The sequence below is a fragment of the Bufo bufo genome, chromosome 5 (genome assembly GCF_905171765.1).
Source record: "Bufo bufo chromosome 5, aBufBuf1.1, whole genome shotgun sequence".
Classification (NCBI taxonomy): domain Eukaryota; kingdom Metazoa; phylum Chordata; class Amphibia; order Anura; family Bufonidae; genus Bufo; species Bufo bufo.
Genome location: NC_053393.1, coordinates 562,027,477 through 562,046,933, shown reverse-complemented (window position 1 = coordinate 562,046,933; position 19,457 = coordinate 562,027,477). Strand labels below are relative to the sequence as shown.

The window sequence follows — 19,457 nt, the reverse complement described above, 5'->3', positions numbered from 1 at the left end:
AGTTGTAGTTTCACAACAGCTGGAGTGCCAAAGGTTGCTAAACCCTGGTCTACATGACCTTACATGACCAGTCTACAAGACCATACATAACATGTCTACCTGACGATGGATGGTCTGTCTACCTGACGATGGATGGTCTGTCTACCTGACCATGGATGGCCTGTCTCCCTAACCATGAATGATCTGTCTACATGACCATGCATGCCTAGTCTGCACAGTCATACATGACCAGTTTACTTGACCATAAATGAGCATACATGATATGTCTGCATAATGATACATGACCTATCTACATAACCATGAATGACTATACATGACCAGACTAATTGACCATACATGACCAGCCTATGTGGGCATACATGACTAGCCTATATAACTATACATGACCCATGTACATGACCATACATGACCAACCTATATTACCATGCATGACCAGTCTACGTGACCATAAATGACCATACATGACCAGCCTATATAACCATATGTGACCATCTCTACATGACCATACATGATCTGTTCTTCTTGGGTGATGTCAATAATTCTCCAGCAGGTCCATCAGAGATGATGAAGCCCTCGGTCACTGATCATGGAGCAGTCGGTATCATCTCTGGATCAGTCAAGAAAAAAGGGCTTCCTACCTTCAAACTGCCGAACCTCAGTGGCAAGGACAAAGGTCAGTGCTCCTGAACCCCAGATAAATCACCCCCATAAGGTAGTAATGTGGACAGAGAGGTCACAGAGCGTATGAGGGGAGGATCATGGGTTACCATTATGGTTGTGACCAGTTATATTGTAACAGAAGAATTGTGTCTACAGCTCTGGTTGTGACTGGTGGATGTGCTACACCTCAGACCAGTGTCGGACTAGGGTTCCTGGGGCCCACCAGAGGGAATAACTCTTGAGGCCCAACCCCCATATCATCAATTCAGTCTAATAGGTTCTGAATCAAAGAAAAAGATACCAGTGGCAAGTTTATGGCTCCAAATGTTTCTCCCCCTGAATCTTTGGGGTCCACTATGGTATCAGATCCTGGGCCTGGTTCCTCCTGTACTCTGGAGGGCCAGTCCGACCCTGCCTCACAGGCGTCACCAGTAACTGTTCTCTTTAAAGTGGAGACATGTCTTTGTTTTTCCAGCTCCTGCATTTGTGGAGGAGCTGACAGACCAGACAGTGGTCGTGGGTCATCTGGTGACGTTATCCTGCCGGACGGCGCAGCCGGTGACGGATGTAGAGTGGTATAAAGGTAAGTGGCCGGAGGAGCAGTAACGGTGGCCTGTGCTGTCGCACCCCTGGCGGTCATTAGAGATTCTTCTGTTTCCCTCTCAGACGGCATTCCCATCCAGAGCAGCGAGCGCGTCCTCATATCGTCCACCCTGAAGAACTATCACCTACTCACTATCCTGGTAGTGACCATGCAGGACCTGGGCATCTACGCCTGCGTGGCCTCCAACGTGCTGGGAAGTGCCTCCACCTGCTGTATTATAAAGAAGGCCGGTGAGTGAGACTGGCGCCCATCTGCTGTGTCCTCCACCATTGCTCGGTGACCAGCGGACTGAGCGTGATATGATAGGCGCATCAGAAGACTGGCGCAGGAGCATTAACCCTCGAAGAATATCAGTCCCAGCTTGTCCCCCACTGTCCGAATGATCTTATGCTTGTTTGCTGGATTATGGCTCAACGGGGGTCACCCAGCTCCACGGGGGTCACCCAGCTTCCCGAATCATTAGAATAACCATGATCTGTGTCTCCGCTCAGAGATCCCGTGTTGTCCCAGCCGTCCAGAGGTCGCCCAGGTGTACAAGGACGGAGCGCTGATCGTATGGAAACCAGTGGAGTCCAGCACTCCGGTCACCTACTTCCTGCAGTACAGAAAGGAGGGTGAGGAGCCTCCTGCAGAACCTTACAATACACACCTCAGCTGCTGCAGAACCTCATAATACACAGCTCAGCTGCTGCAGAACCTCATAATACACAGCTCAGCTGCTGCAGAACATCATAATACACAGCTCAGCTGCTGCAGAACATCATAATACACACTTCAGCTGCTGCAGAACATCATAATACACACCTCAGCTGCTGCAGAACATCATAATACACACCTCAGCTGCTGCAGAACCTCATAATACACAGCTCAGCTGCTGCAGAACATCCTAATACACACCTCAGCTGCTGCAGAACCTCATAATACACACTTCAGCTGCTGCAGAACCTTACAATACACAGCTCAGCTGCTGCAGAACCTTACAATACACGCCTCAGCTGCTGCAGAACCTCATAATACACAGCTCAGCTGCTGCAGAACATCATAATACACAGCTCAGCTGCTGCAGAACATCATAATACACAGCTCAGCTGCTGCAGAACATCATAATACACACCTCAGCTGCTGCAGAACCTTACAATACACGCCTCAGCTGCTGCAGAACCTCATAATACACAGCTCAGCTGCTGCAGAACCTCATAATACACAGCTCAGCTGCTGCAGAACATCATAATACACACTTCAGCTGCTGCAGAACATCATAATACACACCTCAGCTGCTGCAGAACATCATAATACACAGCTCAGCTGCTGCAGAACCTTACAATACACGCCTCAGCTGCTGCAGAACATCATAATACACAGCTCAGCTGCTGCAGAACATCATAATACACAGCTCAGCTGCTGCAGAACATCATAATACACAGCTCAGCTGCTGCAGAACCTCATAATACACAGCTCAGCTGCTGCAGAACCTCATAATACACGCCTCAGCTGCTGCAGAACCTCCCAATACACACCTCAGCTGCTGCAGAACCTCATAATACACAGCTCAGCTGCTGCAGAACCTCATAATACACAGCTCAGCTGCTGCAGAACATCATAATATACACTTCAGCTGCTGCAGAACCTCATAATACACAGCTCAGCTGCTGCAGAACCTCATAATACACAGCTCAGCTGCTGCAGAACCTCATAATACACAGCTCAGCTGCTGCAGAACCTCATAATACACAGCTCAGCTGCTGCAGAACATCATAATATACACTTCAGCTGCTGCAGAACCTCATAATACACACCTCAGCTGCTGCAGAACCTCATAATACACAGCTCAGCTGCTGCAGAACCTCATAATACACAGCTCAGCTGCTGCAGAACCTCATCATACACACCTCAGCTGCTGCAGAACCTCATCATACACACCTCAGCCCCTGCAGAACCTCATGATACACACCTCAGCTGCTGCAGAACCTCATCATACACACCTCAGCTGCTGCAGAACCTCATAATACACACCTCAGCTGCTGCAGAACCTCATCATACACAGCTCAGCTGCTGCAGAACCTCCCAATACACAGCTCAGCTGCTGCAGAACCTCCTAATACACAGCTCAGCTGCTGCAGAACCTCCTAATACACAGCTCAGCTGCTGCAGAACCTCATAATACACAGCTCAGCTGCTGCAGAACCTCATAATACACAGCTCAGCTGCTGCAGAACATCATAATACACAGCTCAGCTGCTGCAGAACCTCATAATACACAGCTCAGCTGCTGCAGAACATCATAATACACACCTCAGCTGCTGCAGAACCTTACAATACACAGCTCAGCTGCTGCAGAACATCACAATACATACCTCAGCTGCTGCAGAACATCAAAATACACACCTCAGCTGCTGCAGAACCTCATAATACACAGCTCAGCTGCTGCAGAACCTTACAATACACAGCTCAGCTGCTGCAGAACATCACAATACATACCTCAGCTGCTGCAGAACATCATAATACACACCTCAGCTGCTGCAGAACCTCATAATACACACCTCAGCTGCTGCAGAACCTTACAATACACAGCTCAGCTGCTGCAGAACCTCATAATACACAGCTCAGCTGCTGCAGAACATCATAATACACGGCTCAGCTGCTGCAGAACCTCATAATACACACCTCAGCTGCTGCAGAACATCATAATACACAGCTCAGCTGCTGCAGAACCTCCTAATACACACCTCAGCTGCTGCAGAACATCATAATACACACCTCAGCTGCTGCAGAACCTCCTAATACACACCTCAGCTGCTGCAGAACCTCTTAATACACACCTCAGCTGCTGCAGAACCTCATAATACACACCTCAGCTGCTGCGGAACCTCATAATACACAGCTCAGCTGCTGCAAAACCTCCTAATACACAGCTCAGCTGCTGAAGAACCTCATAATACACAGCTCAGCTGCTGCAGAACCTCATAATACACACCTCAGCTGCTGCAGAACCTCATAATACACAGCTCAGCTGCTGCGGAACCTCATAATACACACCTCAGCTGCTGCGGAACATCATAATACACAGCTCAGCTGCTGCAGAACCTTACAATACACACCTCAGCTGCTGCAGAACCTCCTCATACACACCTAAGCTGCTGCAGAACCTCGTCATACACACCTCAGCTGCTGCAGAACCTCGTCATACACACCTCAGCTGCTGCAGAACCTCATAATACACACCTCAGCTGCTGCAGAACCTCATAATACACACCTCAGCTGCTGCAGAACCTCATAATACACACCTCAGCTGCTGCAGAACATCATAATACACACCTCAGCTGCTGCAGAACCTCCTAATACACACCTCAGCTGCTGCAGAACCTCCTAATACACAGCTCAGCTGCTGAAGAACCTCCTAATAAACAGCTCAGCTGCTGCAGAACCTCATAATACACACCTCAGCTGCTGCAGAACATCAAAATACACACCTCAGCTGCTGCAGAACCTCATAATACACACCTCAGCCGCTGCAGAACCTCATAATACACACCTCAGCCGCTGCAGAACATCATAATACACAGCTCAGCTGCTGCAGAACCTCATAATACACAGCTCAGCTGCTGCGGAACCTCATAATACACAGCTCAGCTGCTGCGGAACCTCATAATGCACAGCTCAGCTGCTGCAGAACCTCATAATACACAGCTCAGCTGCTGCAGAACCTCCAAATACACACCTCAGCTGCTGCAGAACCTCATAATACACACCTCAGCTGCTGCAGAACCTCATAATACACAGCTCAGCTGCTGCAGAACCTCATAATACACACCTCAGCTGCTGCAGAACCTCCTAATACACACCTCAGCTGCTGCAGAACCTCCTAATACACAGCTCAGCTGCTGCAGAACCTCCTAATACACCTCAGCTGCTGCAGTACATTATAACTCACACCTCAGCTGCTGCAGAACCTCATAATACACACCTCAGCTGCTGCAGAACCTCCTAATACACAGCTCAGCTGCTGCAGAACCTCCTAATACACACCTCAGCTGCTGCAGAACCTCCTAATACACAGCTCAGCTGCTGCAGAACCTCCAAATACACCTCAGCTGCTGCAGTACATTATAACTCACACCTCAGCTGCTGCAGAACCTCCTAATACACAGCTCAGCTGCTGCAGAACCTTCTAATACACAGCTCAGCTGCTGCAGAACCTCCTAATACACCTCAGCTGCTGCAGTACATTATAACTCACACCTCAGCTGCTGCAGTACATTATAACTCACACCTCAGCTGCTGCAGAACCTGATGTAGCTGTGTGTGTCTTTCTCCTGACAGGTGAGGAGTGGCGGGCACTGACTCTGGACATCTCGGATTGCTGTTACTCCACCCGCAGTCTGTGTGAGGGTCACGTCTACTCCTTCCGCATCGCCTGTATCAGTAAAGCAGGAATGGGGCCGTACAGCGAGTCGTCTGCTGCAGTGAGGATCGGGAGGCTGAGCCCAGGTCAGTCCACTCTATACCGCCGGCTATATAACCATAGCTTCTGACACCACTAAGATCAGTGCAGGTAAGAACCATCAGCATGGAGGACAGGGAAGGGATTTGTGCTGCTAGTGTCCTCAGCTCAGAGGATTGTGTGCACTGACACATGGTAACAAACCCTCAGCTAAGTGGGTGGATCTTCCTGGTTTGGTGTCAGAGCTGTGTGCTCTGAGCCAATCTGCTGCTCCCTCTTCATTCTCACAACACAAGCCACAGAGGCTAACTGCAGAACCATCCCCCTCCTCTACCTTCCATCTTACATGGACAGAACCTGCTGCAACTGCATCCCCCTTCCCCCATGGACAGAACCTGCTGCAGCTGTATCCCCCTCCTCCCTGCCATCCTCACAGGGACAGAACCTGCTGCAGCTGTATCTCCCTCCTCCCCACCCTCCTCACAGGGACAGAACCTGCTGCAGCTGTATCTCCCTCCTCCCCACCCTTCTCACAGGGACAGAACCTGCTGCAGCTGTATCCCCCTCCTCCCTGCCCTCCTCACAGGGACCAAACCTGCTGCAGCTGTATCCCCCTCCTTCCCTCCCTCTCACAGGGACAGAACCCGCTGCAGCTGTATCCCCCTCCTTCCCTCCCTCTCACAGGGACAGAACCCGCTGCAGCTGTATCTCCCTCCTCCCCACCCTTCTCACAGGGACAGAACCTGCTGCAGCTGTATCTCCCTCCTCCCCACCCTCCTCACAGGGACCGAACCTGCTGCAGCTGTATCCCCCTCCTCCCCACCCTCCTCACAGGGACCGAACCTGCTGCAGCTGTATCCCCCTCCTTCCCTCCCTCTCACAGGGACAGAACCCGCTGCAGCTGTATCCCCCTCCTTCCCTCCCTCTCACAGGGACAGAACCCGCTGCAGCTGTATCTCCCTCCTCCCCACCCTTCTCACAGGGACAGAACCTGCTGCAGCTGTATCTCCCTCCTCCCCACCCTTCTCACAGGGACAGAACCCGCTGCAGCTGTATCTCCCTCCTCCCCACCCTCCTCACAGGGACCGAACCTGCTGCAGCTGTATCCCCCTCCTCCCCACCCTCCTCACAGGGACCGAACCTGCTGCAGCTGTATCTCCCTCCTTCCCTCCCTCTCACAGGGACAGAACCTGCTGCAGCTGTATCTCCCTCCTCCCCACCCTCCTCACAGAGACAGAACCTGCTGCAGCTGTATCTCTCTCCTCCCCACCCTCCTCACAGGGACCGAACCTGCTGCAGCTGTATCCCCCTCCTTCCCTCCCTCCCTCTCACAGGGACAGAACCTGCTGCAGCTGTATCTCCCTCCTCCCCACCCTCCTCACAGGGGCAGAACCTGCTGCAGCTGTATCCCCCTCCTCCCTGCCCTCCTCACAGGGACCGAACCTGCTGCAGCTGTATCCCCCTCCTTCCCTCCCTCTCACAGGGACAGAACCTGCTGCAGCTGTATCTCCCTCCTCCCCATCCTTCTCACAGGGACAGAACCTGCTGCAGCTGTATCTCCCTCCTCCCCACCCTCCTCACAGGGACTACACCTGCTGCAGCTGTATCCCCCTCCTTCTGACAGAGACAGAACCTGCTGCAACTGCGTCCGCTCCCCCCTGTCACATGGACAGAAACTTATGCAGCTGTATCCCCCTCCTCATCACTCCTCTCCCTTCCCTCTCACTGGGAAAGAACCTGCTGCAGCTGCATCCCTCAGGGACAAAAACTTATATTGCTGCATTCTTCCGCCCCACCCTCCTCACAAGAGACAGAACCTGCTGCAGCTGTATTCCTCTCCTTTCCCTCTTGCAGTAACATAGCCTGCTGCAGCTGTGTTCCCCTCCTCTCCTCTCACAGGGACTGAACCAACTGCAGCTGTCCTTACATCTCCTTCCATCTGACAGGAACAGAACCTGCTTTAACTGTATTCCCCTACTCCCCCCCCCCATCACAGTGACAGAACCTGCTACAGCTGTATCCCCCTCACCTCCCTCTCACAGGGAGAGAACCTGCTGCAGCTGTATCCCCCTCCTCCCCTCACTCCTACAGGGGCATAACCTGCTGCAGCTTTATCCCCTTCCCCTGCCTCTCACAGGGACAGATCCTGCCATAACTGAATTCTTCCACCCCACACCCCCCTAAAAGGGACAGTACCCACTGTAGCTGCATCTCCCTACTATCTCTTCCCCTTACATGGACTGAAACTGCTGCAGCTGAATCCCCTTCCTCTCACAGGGACAAGAAAATTTCTGCAGTGGCATTCCCCTCCTCAGCATGCATCTCTTCCTTGTCTTCTAGATTTTTGGTCAGGCAGAGTGGCATCCCCCTCCTATACCTTCATTTCACAGGGACAGAACCTGCTTCAGCTGCATCCCCCTCCTATACCTTCGCTTCACAGGGACAGAACCTGCTGCAGCTGCATCCCCCTCCTATACCTTCATTTCACAGGGACAGAACCTGCTTCAGCTGCATCCCCCTCCTATACCTTCATTTCACAGGAACAGAACCTGCTTCAGCTGCATCCCCCTCCTATACCTTCGCTTCACAGGGACAGAACCTGCTGCAGCTGCATCCCCCTCCTATACCTTCATTTCACAGGGACAGAACCTGCTTCAGCTGCCTCCCCCTCCTATACCTTCATTTTACAGGGACAGAACCTGCTGCAGCTGCATCCCCCTCCTATACCTTCATTTCACAGGGACAGAACTTGCTTCAGCTGCATCCCCCTCCAATACCTTCATTTCACAGGGACAGAACCTGCTGCAGCTGCATCCCCCTCCTATACCTTCATTTCACAGGGACAGAACCTGCTGCAGCTGCATCCTCCTCCTATACCTTCATTTCACAGTGACAGAACCTGCTGCAGCTGCATCCCCCTCCTATACCTTCATTTCACAGGGACAGAACCTGCTGCAGCTGCATCCCCCTCCTATACCTTCATTTCACAGGGACAGAACCTGCTGCAGCTGCATTACCCTCCTATTCCTTTCTCTCACAGATACAGAACCTGCTGCAGCTGCATCCCCCTCCTATACCTTCATTTCACAGGGACAGAACCTGCTGCAGCTGCATCCCCCTCCTATACCTTCATTTCACAGGGACAGAAACTGCTGCAGCTGCATCCCCCTCCTATACCTTCATTTCACAGGGACAGAACCTGCTGCAGCTGCATTACCCTCCTATTCCTTTCTCTCACAGATACAGAATCGGCTGCAGCTGCATCCCCCTCTTATCCTTCGCTCTTACATGGGCAAAACCTGCTGCAGCTGAATCCCCTTCCTCTCACGGGGACAAGAAAATGGCTGCAGTGGCATTCCTCCCCTCTCTTCTTTCTGACATTAGGACAGAGCCTGCTATAGCAGCATGCATCTCTTCCTTGTCTTCTAGATTTTTGGTCAGGCAGAGTGGATACAGCCTCAAATGACTGTTAACAGAGAGTAATCGTTCATATTCTCTTTGTCTTAACGATGAGTGAATCAATTCAACAGCTTCATAATTTCCAAAATAGTTTGGATTGTAACAAACCTGAAATGTTTGTAATTCGTTTCAAAAGGAGAGAGAAAATAGTAGCTACTCTGGGTTTCTGGGCAATATATATATATATATCTATACCTTGCCTGGGGGCACTCTTTCTCATTATGGAGACCGCCTAGTATGCCCAGTATGTGTGGAGAGTGTTGTCGTCCAGGCAATGCCCCTGTGGGTTTCTGGGAAAGATATTCAGATTAGCTTTCCTAAGCCTATTTGATGCCAGCAGATGTTAGATGTTCTAATTTTCACATATTTTCCCCAGAAACCCAGAGGAGTGTTGACTGACCTACGATACTCCTCATGCATACTCTGAGCCCTCCATTAGTAGAAGTACTACCCCAACCAAGGCCTCTCAGGCAGCCAAGCAAATTTTCTCTGCTCAGCTTTGTAAGGGTACTTTCACACTAGCGTCGCTGGATTCCGGCAGGCAGTTCCGGCAATCTGTATGCAAACGGATACCATTTGTAGACGGATCTGGATGCGGATCCGTCTCACAAATGTATTGCAATACTGGATCCGTCTCTCCAGTTGTCATCTGGAAAAACGGATCCGGTATTTATCTTTTTCACATTTTTAAAGGTCTGCGCATGCGTAGACCGCAAAACCAGATCCGTTTTTCCGGAACACTTAAGACCAGATCCGGCATTAATGCATTTCAATAAAAAATAATGCCGAATCCGGCATTCTGGCAAGTGTTCCGGAATATTGGATGGAGAAAAATGCGCTATTTTCTCCATCCAAAAACTGTACAGTGACTGAACTGAAGACGTCCTGATGCATCCTGAACGGATTTCTCTCCACTCAGAATGCATGGGGATAAAACTGATCAGTTCTTTTCCACTATTGAGCCCCGAGGACGGAACTCAGCGCCGGAAAAGAATAACGCTAGTGTGAAAGTGCCCTAAAAGGGAAGTTACACGGAGAGAGCTGGGTTCCTGATAAGAGACATTCAGTTTTCCTTTCCTTTTGGAAAGGAGATTAGCTTGCTTGCCTCTTTTCCAAATAAGCATTATGTGGGGACACAAGCACAGCAATACATAAAAGATCATATTATAATTAATAAGCACTGATTGAAGAGTTTGAGGCTACCACCAGGGAAAAATCTTATTACGAATAAGCACTGATTGAACAGTTTGAGGCTACCACCAGGGAAAAATCTTATTATGAATAAGCACTGATTGAACAGTTTGAGGCTACCACCAGGGAAAAATCTTATTATGAATAAGCACTGATTGAACTGTTTGAGGCTACCACCAGGGGAAAAACCTTATTATAAATAAGCACTAATTGAACAGTTTGAGGCTACCACCAAAACTTAGTGGATTAAAAAAAATTAAGGAAAATTGATCCATGAAGCACAAGGAGATATGTGTATATTTACATACTCGAGATGAGAAAATTAATTCTATCAATTTGGAACTTATCAATGAATTTTAGGCAAATCAGGAGAGAGATCTTCATGCTTTTCTCAACTACAGCATAGCCTTCCAGCCATTGCTCGGCCTTTTAAACAGTCTTCCTTGTGTAAGAGTACAATAAACTTTTTGAAAAATTTGTCAAATCAGACCCAAAACGAATTTCAAGAAATCTGCTCATTTCTACTGTGTTATTTCCCTGCAGCACATGGACAGTTATCTGGAGCTTTGGAGCCTCAGGATTCATCAGCGCAAGGATTCACTGCGGATTTACAGATGGAGGGAAGGAGGTGAGAGGATCGGCTATATGTTCTGATGATGTCATAGATCGGATGTTTCCGTGGTCGGCGCATCCTGTAGATATAAAGGATTCTGTTCGGCGACTCGTTACCCAGTGACAAATCAGTCACAGTGGTTTTGGTATTTTCCAGAGGTCGGTTCAGCACCGTGAGGTTGTGCACAGAGAGGTCGACGGGACGACCCTTCGCTGCCAAGGTGATCCCATACACGGAGGAGACTAAGGAGGCGACGCTCCTGGAGTATCAGATCCTGAAGAAGCTTCATCACACCAACGTGGTGCAGCTACACGCGGCGTATCTCAGCCCACAGAACCTGGTGCTCATCCTGGAGCTGTGCGAGGGGCGGCAGCTGCTGCAATGCCTGTCCGCTGGGTAATGAACACGAAGCCGGACCGAGGAGCTAACAACCAGTGTGATAATTACCACAAACTGCAGTGCCAGCACAGGCCACTGGAGGGCCACAAATCCTAAGCAGTTGTGGACAGGTTTAGTTTGCAGATTTAGGCCGGGTTCACACATGATTGACTAGCTGCAAATTTGACTTGCAGATTCTCATGCTGCGAATCCGCTGCATTGTACGGAACCAGCCAAAATGGATAAGAATTTCTGAATTGTCATCCACACGCTGCGTTCAAAAACCGCAGTGTAAATTGAGCTGCAGTGCGGATTCGATATCTGCAGCTTGTGAATTTATACTGCTGATTTCCCCCGCAGAGAGAGACCTTTGTTAGCTTTCCCGTGGCAAAAACCGCATGTAATGCATGCTGTTTTGTTGCAGAAAATGCAGCAAAAACAGCCGAGGATTTTTCCATTGGATTCTCAGCCACACGTGAATCCTTCCTAATACACAAACCTTCAGCACATATCACATGTATGATACATATCACACGTCATATACATAAAACATACTGTGTCATAGACACGTCAAGTCCTATTATCCTGTCCACCCCCTAATGTGCAGCACAGACAGCAGCTAGAGGGGCGGGGAGTGACTCAGTAAGATCCTGGGAGGTTGTCACAGGTAGGTGGAGCCACGCTGACTGCAGAGCACCCCACAACTGCTGGAGGGGGGAGACCATCGAGGTGGTCCCACAGATCCTCAGTTGAGTTCAGGTCTGGGAAATTGGTGGGCCTGGGTCGCTCTTGGAAGTCTTGGTCATGCTCTTCCAACCAATGTCGGACATGTCACATTGTCTTGCTGGAAGATCCAATGCGCCCCAGGGTAGACAATCAGCATGTATGGGTGTACATGATCTGCAAGGATGGATTCATACCCAAATTGGCTGAGAGCGCCTTCCACATTGATGAATGCCACAAAAACCTTCCCTAGACAATAGCCCTGCCCCCACCAGCTTGGTTCTTCCAGCAATAGCTGCAGGGTGTTTGTTCTCTGATGTCTCTCGCCTGACATGCCAACATCCATCTGTTCCATGAAACAGAATATGTGACTCATCAGAGAAGACTACCCTTCACCAATCAGCTGAGGTCCAATTCCGATACTGCCGCCGTGACAATTGAAGCCTTTTCTGCCGATGCAGCTCGGTTAGAAGAGGAGCAGGGGTCTGTGATGTCTGTTTCGTGGATTTTGCCTGTGCCTGCCTGAAGTTTGTCCTAGCTCTGTTTGCCATGCTCTTGAGTCTGTTCCATGTGTGGTTTGAATCCTGGCCTAGTTCTGTTAGCCGATGGGTTTCTAAGTTCTAGTTCTTGTCTGATCTGCCTTGCGAAGTTTCTGGATCTGCTTTGTGTGTGTCTGATCTGTGCCTTAGAGTTCTGTGCCTGTTCCTTCTCTCTAAGCTTCTGTACATGTATCTGTTATGTCTGAACTGTGTCCGGCAGTCTGCTCCATGGATTTTGTGTTCTGTCTGTCCTTTCCTGGTTCCATCTGTGATCCTGCCTGTGCTTCCATTGCCCTGCAATGGTGATTCTGACCCAGTGTTTCAGCTGCCAACTATACTGGGACTATTCCAAGAAGTAGCAGCCCAATGGCTCTGCTGCAGCATGGACCAGATCCCTTTATAGGGTTTAAAAGGTGAAAACCAGCGGCTGCCAGGATAATGCCCTCAGGAATAGCCCAAACTCAAACTGGTTAGTTGGTGCAGTGGCTCCACAACCATTGTCCATAACAATATGATACGTATCACACCTCAGAGCCGGTCTGGTGTGTCCTGTGTGTCTACAGGCTGTTGTAGCCTCTGCGCTTCTTCCTCCAGGGCCTCATACTCAGAGCTGGACGTCCGGGATTACCTCTGGCAGATCCTCAGTGCGGTGGAATTCCTGCACGACAAGCAAATCCTGCACCTGGACCTGAGGTCCGAAAACATCCTGGTCACCGAGCACAAGCTGCTGAAGATCCTGGACTTCGGAGAGGCACAGTACTACTTCCCTGACAGAGTGATCACCCCCCGGAGATACATGGACTTCATAGAGACGACTGGTAATACCCAGGAATGTGTCCCTGCCATGTCACCCCAAATACGGGGGTCAGACTGAGGGGTGAAACCTATGGGCAGGGGTCAGTTAGGTGTAGGGGTTAATGCCAAGTTTAGTTAGGACCAAAGTTTGGGGTTAAATTTATAAAACGTGACATGAGGCCGTTAGAATTTTGGGTCAGGGTCAGTCATTCTTAGAGGTCAGAGGTCAGTCATTCTTAGAAGTCAAGGATCAGTCATTCTCAGAGGTCAGTCATTCTTAGAGGTCAGGGGTCAGTCATTCTTAGAGGTCAGTCATTCTTAGAGGTCAGGGGTCAGTCATTCTTAGAGGTCAGGGGTCAGTCATTCTTAGAGGTCAGTCATTCTTAGAAGTCAAGGATCAGTCATTCTCAGAGGTCAGTCATTCTTAGAGGTCAGACATTCTTAGAGGTCAGACATTCTTAGAGGTCAGGGGTCAGTCATTCTTAGAGGTCAGTCATTCTTAGAGGTCAGCGGTCAGTCATTCTTAGAGGTCAGGGGTCAGTCATTCTTAGAGGTCAGTCATTCTTAGAAGTCAAGGATCAGTCATTCTCAGAGGTCAGTCATTCTTAGAGGTCAGACATTCTTAGAGGTCAGGGGTCAGTCATTCTTAGAGGTCAGTCATTCTTAGAGGTCAGGGGTCAGTCATTCTTAGAGGTCAGGGGTCAGTCATTCTTAGAGGTCAGGGGTCAGTCATTCCTAGAGGTAAATTTTATGTTTAGATTTATTGTAGGTTTAATGTTAGATTTAGAGGTTGAGTTAAAGGGAACAGAGCACCTTGTACATGGAGTCTGGTCATACAATGCATGTTATAGAGCAGGAGGAGCTGAGCAGAGTGATATATATTATACCTACAGGTCCAGTGGTTGGTCCTATCTGTATACAGCAGGTTATAGAGCAGGAGGAGCTGAGCAGAGTGATATATAGTATACCTACAGTTCCAGTGGTTGGTCCTATCTGTATACTGCAGGTTATAGAGCAGGAGGAGCTGAGCAGAGTGATATATATTATACCTACAGGTCCAGTGGTTGGTCCTATCTGTATACAGCAGGTTATAGAGCAGGAGGAGCTGAGCAGAGTGATATATAGTATACCTACAGGTCCAGTGGTTGGTCCTATCTGTATACAGCAGGTTATAGAGCAGGAGGAGCTGAGCAGAGTGATATATAGTATACCTACAGGTCCAATGGTTGGTCCTATCTGTATACAGCAGGTTATAGAGCAGGAGGAGCTGAGCAGAGTGATATATAGTATACCTACAAGTCCAGTGGTTGGTCCTATCTGTATACAGCAGGTTATAGAGCAGGAGGAGCTGAGCAGAGTGATATATAGTATACCTACAGGTCCAGTGGTTGGTCCTATCTGTATACAGCAGGTAATAGAGCAGGAGGAGCTGAGCAGAGTGATCTATAGTATACCTACAAGTCCAGTGGTTGGTCCTATCTGTATACAGCAGGTTATAGAGCAGGAGGAGCTGAGCAGAGTGATATATTGTATACCTACAGGTCCAGTGGTTGGTCCTATCTGTATACAGCAGGTTATAGAGCAGGAGGAGCTGAGCAGAGTGATATATATTATACATACGAGTCCAGTGGTTGGTCCTATATGTATACAGCAGGTTATAGAGCAGGAGGAGCTGAGCATAGTGATATATATTATACCTACAGGTCCAGTGGTTGGTCCTATCTGTATACAGCAGGTTATAGAGCAGGAGGAGCTGAGCAGAGTGATATATAGTATACCTACAGGTCCAGTGGTTGGTCCTATCTGTATACAGCAGGTTATAGAGCAGGAGGAGCTGAGCAGAGTGATATATAGTATACCTACAGGTCCAGTGGTTGGTCCTATCTGTATACAGCAGGTTATAGAGCAGGAGGAGCTGAGCAGAGTGATATATAGTATACCTACAGGTCCAGTGGTTGGTCCTATCTGTATACAGCAGGTAATAGAGCAGGAGGAGCTGAGCAGAGTGATATATAGTATACCTACAAGTCCAGTGGTTGGTCCTATCTGTATACAGCAGGTTATAGAGCAGGAGGAGCTGAGCAGAGTGATATATTGTATACCTACGAGTACAGTGGTTGGTCCTATCTGTATACAGCAGGTTATAGAGCAGGAGGAGCTGAGCAGAGTGATATATATTATACCTACAGTTCCAGTGGTTGGTCCTATATGTATACTGCAGGTTATAGAGCAGGAGGAGCTGAGCAGAGTGATATATATTATACCTACAGGTCCAGTGGTTGGTCCTATCTGTATACAGCAGGTTATAGAGCAGGAGGAGCTGAGCAGAGTGATATATAGTATACATACAGGTCCAGTGGTTGGTCCTATCTGTATACAGCAGGTTATAGAGCAGGAGGAGCTGAGCAGAGTGATATATAGTATACCTACAGGTCCAGTGGTTGGTCCTATCTGTATACAGCAGGTTATAGAGCAGGAGGAGCTGAGCAGAGTGATATATAGTATACCTACAAGTCCAGTGGTTGGTCCTATCTGTATACAGCAGGTTATAGATCAGGAGGAGCTAAGCAGAGTGATATATAGTATACATACGAGTCCAGTGGTTGGTCCTATCTGTATACAGCAGGTTATAGAGCAGGAGGAGCTGAGCAGAGTGATATATAGTATACATACGAGTCCAGTGGTTGGTCCTATCTGTATACTGCAGGTTACAGAGCAGGAGGAGCTGAGCAGAGTGATATATAGTATACATACGAGTCCAGTGGTTGGCCCTATATGTATACTGCAGGTTATAGAGCAGGAGGAGCTGAGCAGAGTGATATATAGTATACCTACAGGTCCAGTGGTTGGTCCTATCTGTATACAGCAGGTTACAGAGCAGGAGGAGCTGAGCAGAGTGATATATAGTATACCTACAGGTCCAGTGGTTGGTCCTATCTGTATACGACAGGTTATAGAGCAGTAGGAGCTGAGCAGAGTGATATATAGTATACCTACAAGTCCAGTGGTTGGTCCTATCTGTATACAGCAGGTTACAGAGCAGGAGGAGCTGAGCAGAGTGATATATAGTGTAACAGACCGTTTCCGCAGACAAGGGGTTAAAATCCGTTTAGGCGATAAGCCCCTTTCTGAGAGACAGGCACAGCTACTGCAGAACACCAAACTCCCGAACTGGATACAAAGTAGCACTCCAAACTGGAACCTCACGAATAGCTGCTAGCAGACGAACAGGAATCAGCTTACACTCCTGGCAATCAGTCTCTAACAGCATACAGCGGATCCCCCCAATAACGAGACAAGGCTCCGTGTTGAGGGTCAAGCAGTGGTCTGACTGTACTTCACGTACAGCCTCTTTTATTCATAAACCACAAACATAGTACTGCCCACAGGGGTTTGAAATACAACCAATCAGTAATTTACAACACATACAATGTAACTACAGCAACCAATCATTCACGCCCCCAGAGGACCAGAATGAAGACTGTGACATAGGACAAATACAACATATCCCCACAATGCATCATGGTCTCCTCCTCTCTGTCCCGGAGACAACCTGAGGAGCAATCCAATTATCTCTGAGGACAAAGGGAGATCGCCAATACACATGTGAGGACAACAGAACAGACATCACCATTTAAACACACAATGGGACAATGGCACAATAGAAACACACCCAGCATTTTCCTCCCAAGCTGACAAGTTACACTTATTATAAATTGTTACAACTTTGTGAGTTTACATTGGCCATACATATAACTTACATTAATTTAAACAGTATAACTTGGGTACAAACCTATCCAAAACTCACTTGAATAGGTTCAGGGGTTTAAAAGTTAGTATATGGCCCATAATCCTGGGGCAAGAGGCCAGCAGCCAGTCCTCTCCAAAACCCAGTGGCGAGGTCGGTTTCGCCACACATCTCCCCCCCCCAGGAAGACTAACCAGGTACCTGACCTCACGCCGGTCGGTACCTGAGTTAGTCTGGCAGCCCACCCACAACCAAATACTGGACCTGTTGACTTTAGTAGCCTGTCTCTGTCCAGTGAGTCCACCAAGGTTATGTTGGAAGCTGGTACTCTCGGTCTCTGTGTTGCTCCCTGGCTTGGAGTGGAGGTTGCTTTGTGGGCAGGTATCAGCGGTACTCTGCCCTGGTGCCAGCGCTACCACGGAAGAAGCCTGGTTGGAGCCTGGTTGTTGGAGGGGGAGACCGACTGTCTCTACCCCCTGTGCTGTAAGTGCAGAGACCACGGTCCCATCTGAACGGTTGTGGGTTTTACTGTCTCCCCCTGGTGCGTTAAGCTGCCGCTGGGGAGAGGGGGTAACGAGCTCCTCTCCCATACATACTTCCAGCCGCTAGGGAGGGCGACCGACCGTCTCCGCTCCCAATACAGTGTCCTGCTGCTGGGGAAAGGAGACTGGGCTCTCTATTCCCTGCTGGACACTCTGCCGCTGGGGGACAGGACCGACTGTCTCTGCCCCCTGTAACTCCGCCTGCCGCTGGGGAAAGGAGACTGGGCTCCCAATCCCCAATAATTCATACGGCCGCTGGGGAATGGAGACTGGGCTCCCAATTCCCAAAAAATCATGCTGCTGCTGGCGGGCAGGAACAACTACCTCTGCCCCCTGTAACTCAGCCTGCCGCTGGGGAGGGAGGACGCTGCTCTCCTCTCCCTGCATTTCACACTGCCTTCCCGGCATATCACTCTGCTGCTGGGGGGCAGGAACAACTACCTCTGCCCCCTGTAACTCAGCCTGCCGCTGGGGAGGGAGGACACTGCTCTCCTTTCCCTGCATTTCACACTGCCTTCCCGGCATATCACTCTGCTGCTGGGGGGCAGGAACAACTACCTCTGCCCCCTGTACCTCAGCCTGCCGCTGGGGAGGGAGGACGCTGCTCTCCTCTCCCTGCACTTCACACTGCCACTGGGGAATGGAGACTGGGTTTGTCACCTTACTGTCCTGCTGAGCCTTCTCACTGGCGTGGAACAGCTGCTGGTAGCCCTGTTCCAGCTCCATCTCCCGGGTCACCAGGTGGACCAGGTCCTGCTCAATCTCATGAGTGTCGTCCCAGTCATACCTGCTCTCCCTCCATTTATAGTATACCTACAAGTCCAGTGGTTGGTCCTATCTGTATACAGCAGGTTATAGAGCAGGAGGAGCTGAGCAGAGTGATGTATAGTATACCTACAAGTCCAGTGGTTGGTCCTATCTGTATACAGCAGGTTACAGAGCAGGAGGAGCTGAGCAGAGTGATATATAGTATACATACGAGTCCAGTGGTTGGTCCTATCTGTATACAGCAGGTTATAGAGCAGGAGGAGCTGAGCAGAGTGATATATAGTATACCTACAGGTCCAGTGGTTGGTCCTATCTGTATCTGTGGAGGCTGGTTTAAGTTTGGTTTCAGGGCTCATGGTGGGAGTATGCTTTAGGATCTGAGTAAGGTTTAGGTTTGAGTTCAGGGGTGGAGTCAAGTCCAGGTCTAAGTTTAGGTTTGGGTTCATGGTCAGTGTCTATTCAGGATCAAGAACATGGTTGGGGTCAGGCTCATCCATGGGCAGCTTTCGGTTCTGGGTCAGGTTTGGGTTCATGGATGGGGTCAAAGTCAGGCTTGAATGTTCCGCTTGGGTCGTCATTCTCTGTTTTTGATGTAGGATCTTTTCTCTTCTCAGCTCCGGAGCTCCTGGAGGGGCAGGGGGTGATTCCTCCCACCGATATCTGGGCAGTGGGGATCACAGCGTTTATCATGTGAGTGTAACCCCGCTCTGCTCCTCTGTGCACGGCCTAGTGTGCACACTACATGTGACGTATCGGTACGGCCCCATACACACATGTACAGCATTGGTGGAGTGACATGGCTGATAACAGCTCTTCCCGTCTGTCTCCCAGGTTGAGTGCGGAGCTTCCCTTCAGCTGTGATCCAGGGCCGGAGATAAAGAAGGGACTGGTCAGATTTGGTCGCTGCTACGCTGGGTTGTCTGGAGGAGCCGTGCGTTTTCTACAGAGCGCGTTGTGGGCAAATCCCTGGTATGACCCTCTTCCATTCCCTGTGAT

The 19,457-nt window shown here is 49.6% G+C and overlaps 1 protein-coding gene across 25 annotated transcripts in view; it reads left to right on the top strand.

Moving 5' to 3' along the window:
* Positions 1-19,457, top strand: part of OBSCN (obscurin, cytoskeletal calmodulin and titin-interacting RhoGEF) — a 622,289-nt gene that overhangs the window by 599,061 nt on the left and 3,771 nt on the right. For 24 of the 25 annotated variants that reach the window (XM_040431714.1, XM_040431713.1, XM_040431717.1 and 21 more), the window contains 10 exons: positions 548-673; positions 1,136-1,243; positions 1,327-1,494; positions 1,756-1,878; positions 5,585-5,752; positions 10,899-10,983; positions 11,125-11,364; positions 13,203-13,426; positions 19,076-19,151; positions 19,293-19,430. In XM_040431714.1, the coding sequence (XP_040287648.1) occupies positions 548-673; positions 1,136-1,243; positions 1,327-1,494; positions 1,756-1,878; positions 5,585-5,752; positions 10,899-10,983; positions 11,125-11,364; positions 13,203-13,426; positions 19,076-19,151; positions 19,293-19,430 (1,456 nt within the window). The remainder of the gene's footprint in view (positions 1-547; positions 674-1,135; positions 1,244-1,326; positions 1,495-1,755; positions 1,879-5,584; positions 5,753-10,898; positions 10,984-11,124; positions 11,365-13,202; positions 13,427-19,075; positions 19,152-19,292; positions 19,431-19,457) is intronic. The other variant, XM_040431708.1, reaches the window with a different exon arrangement.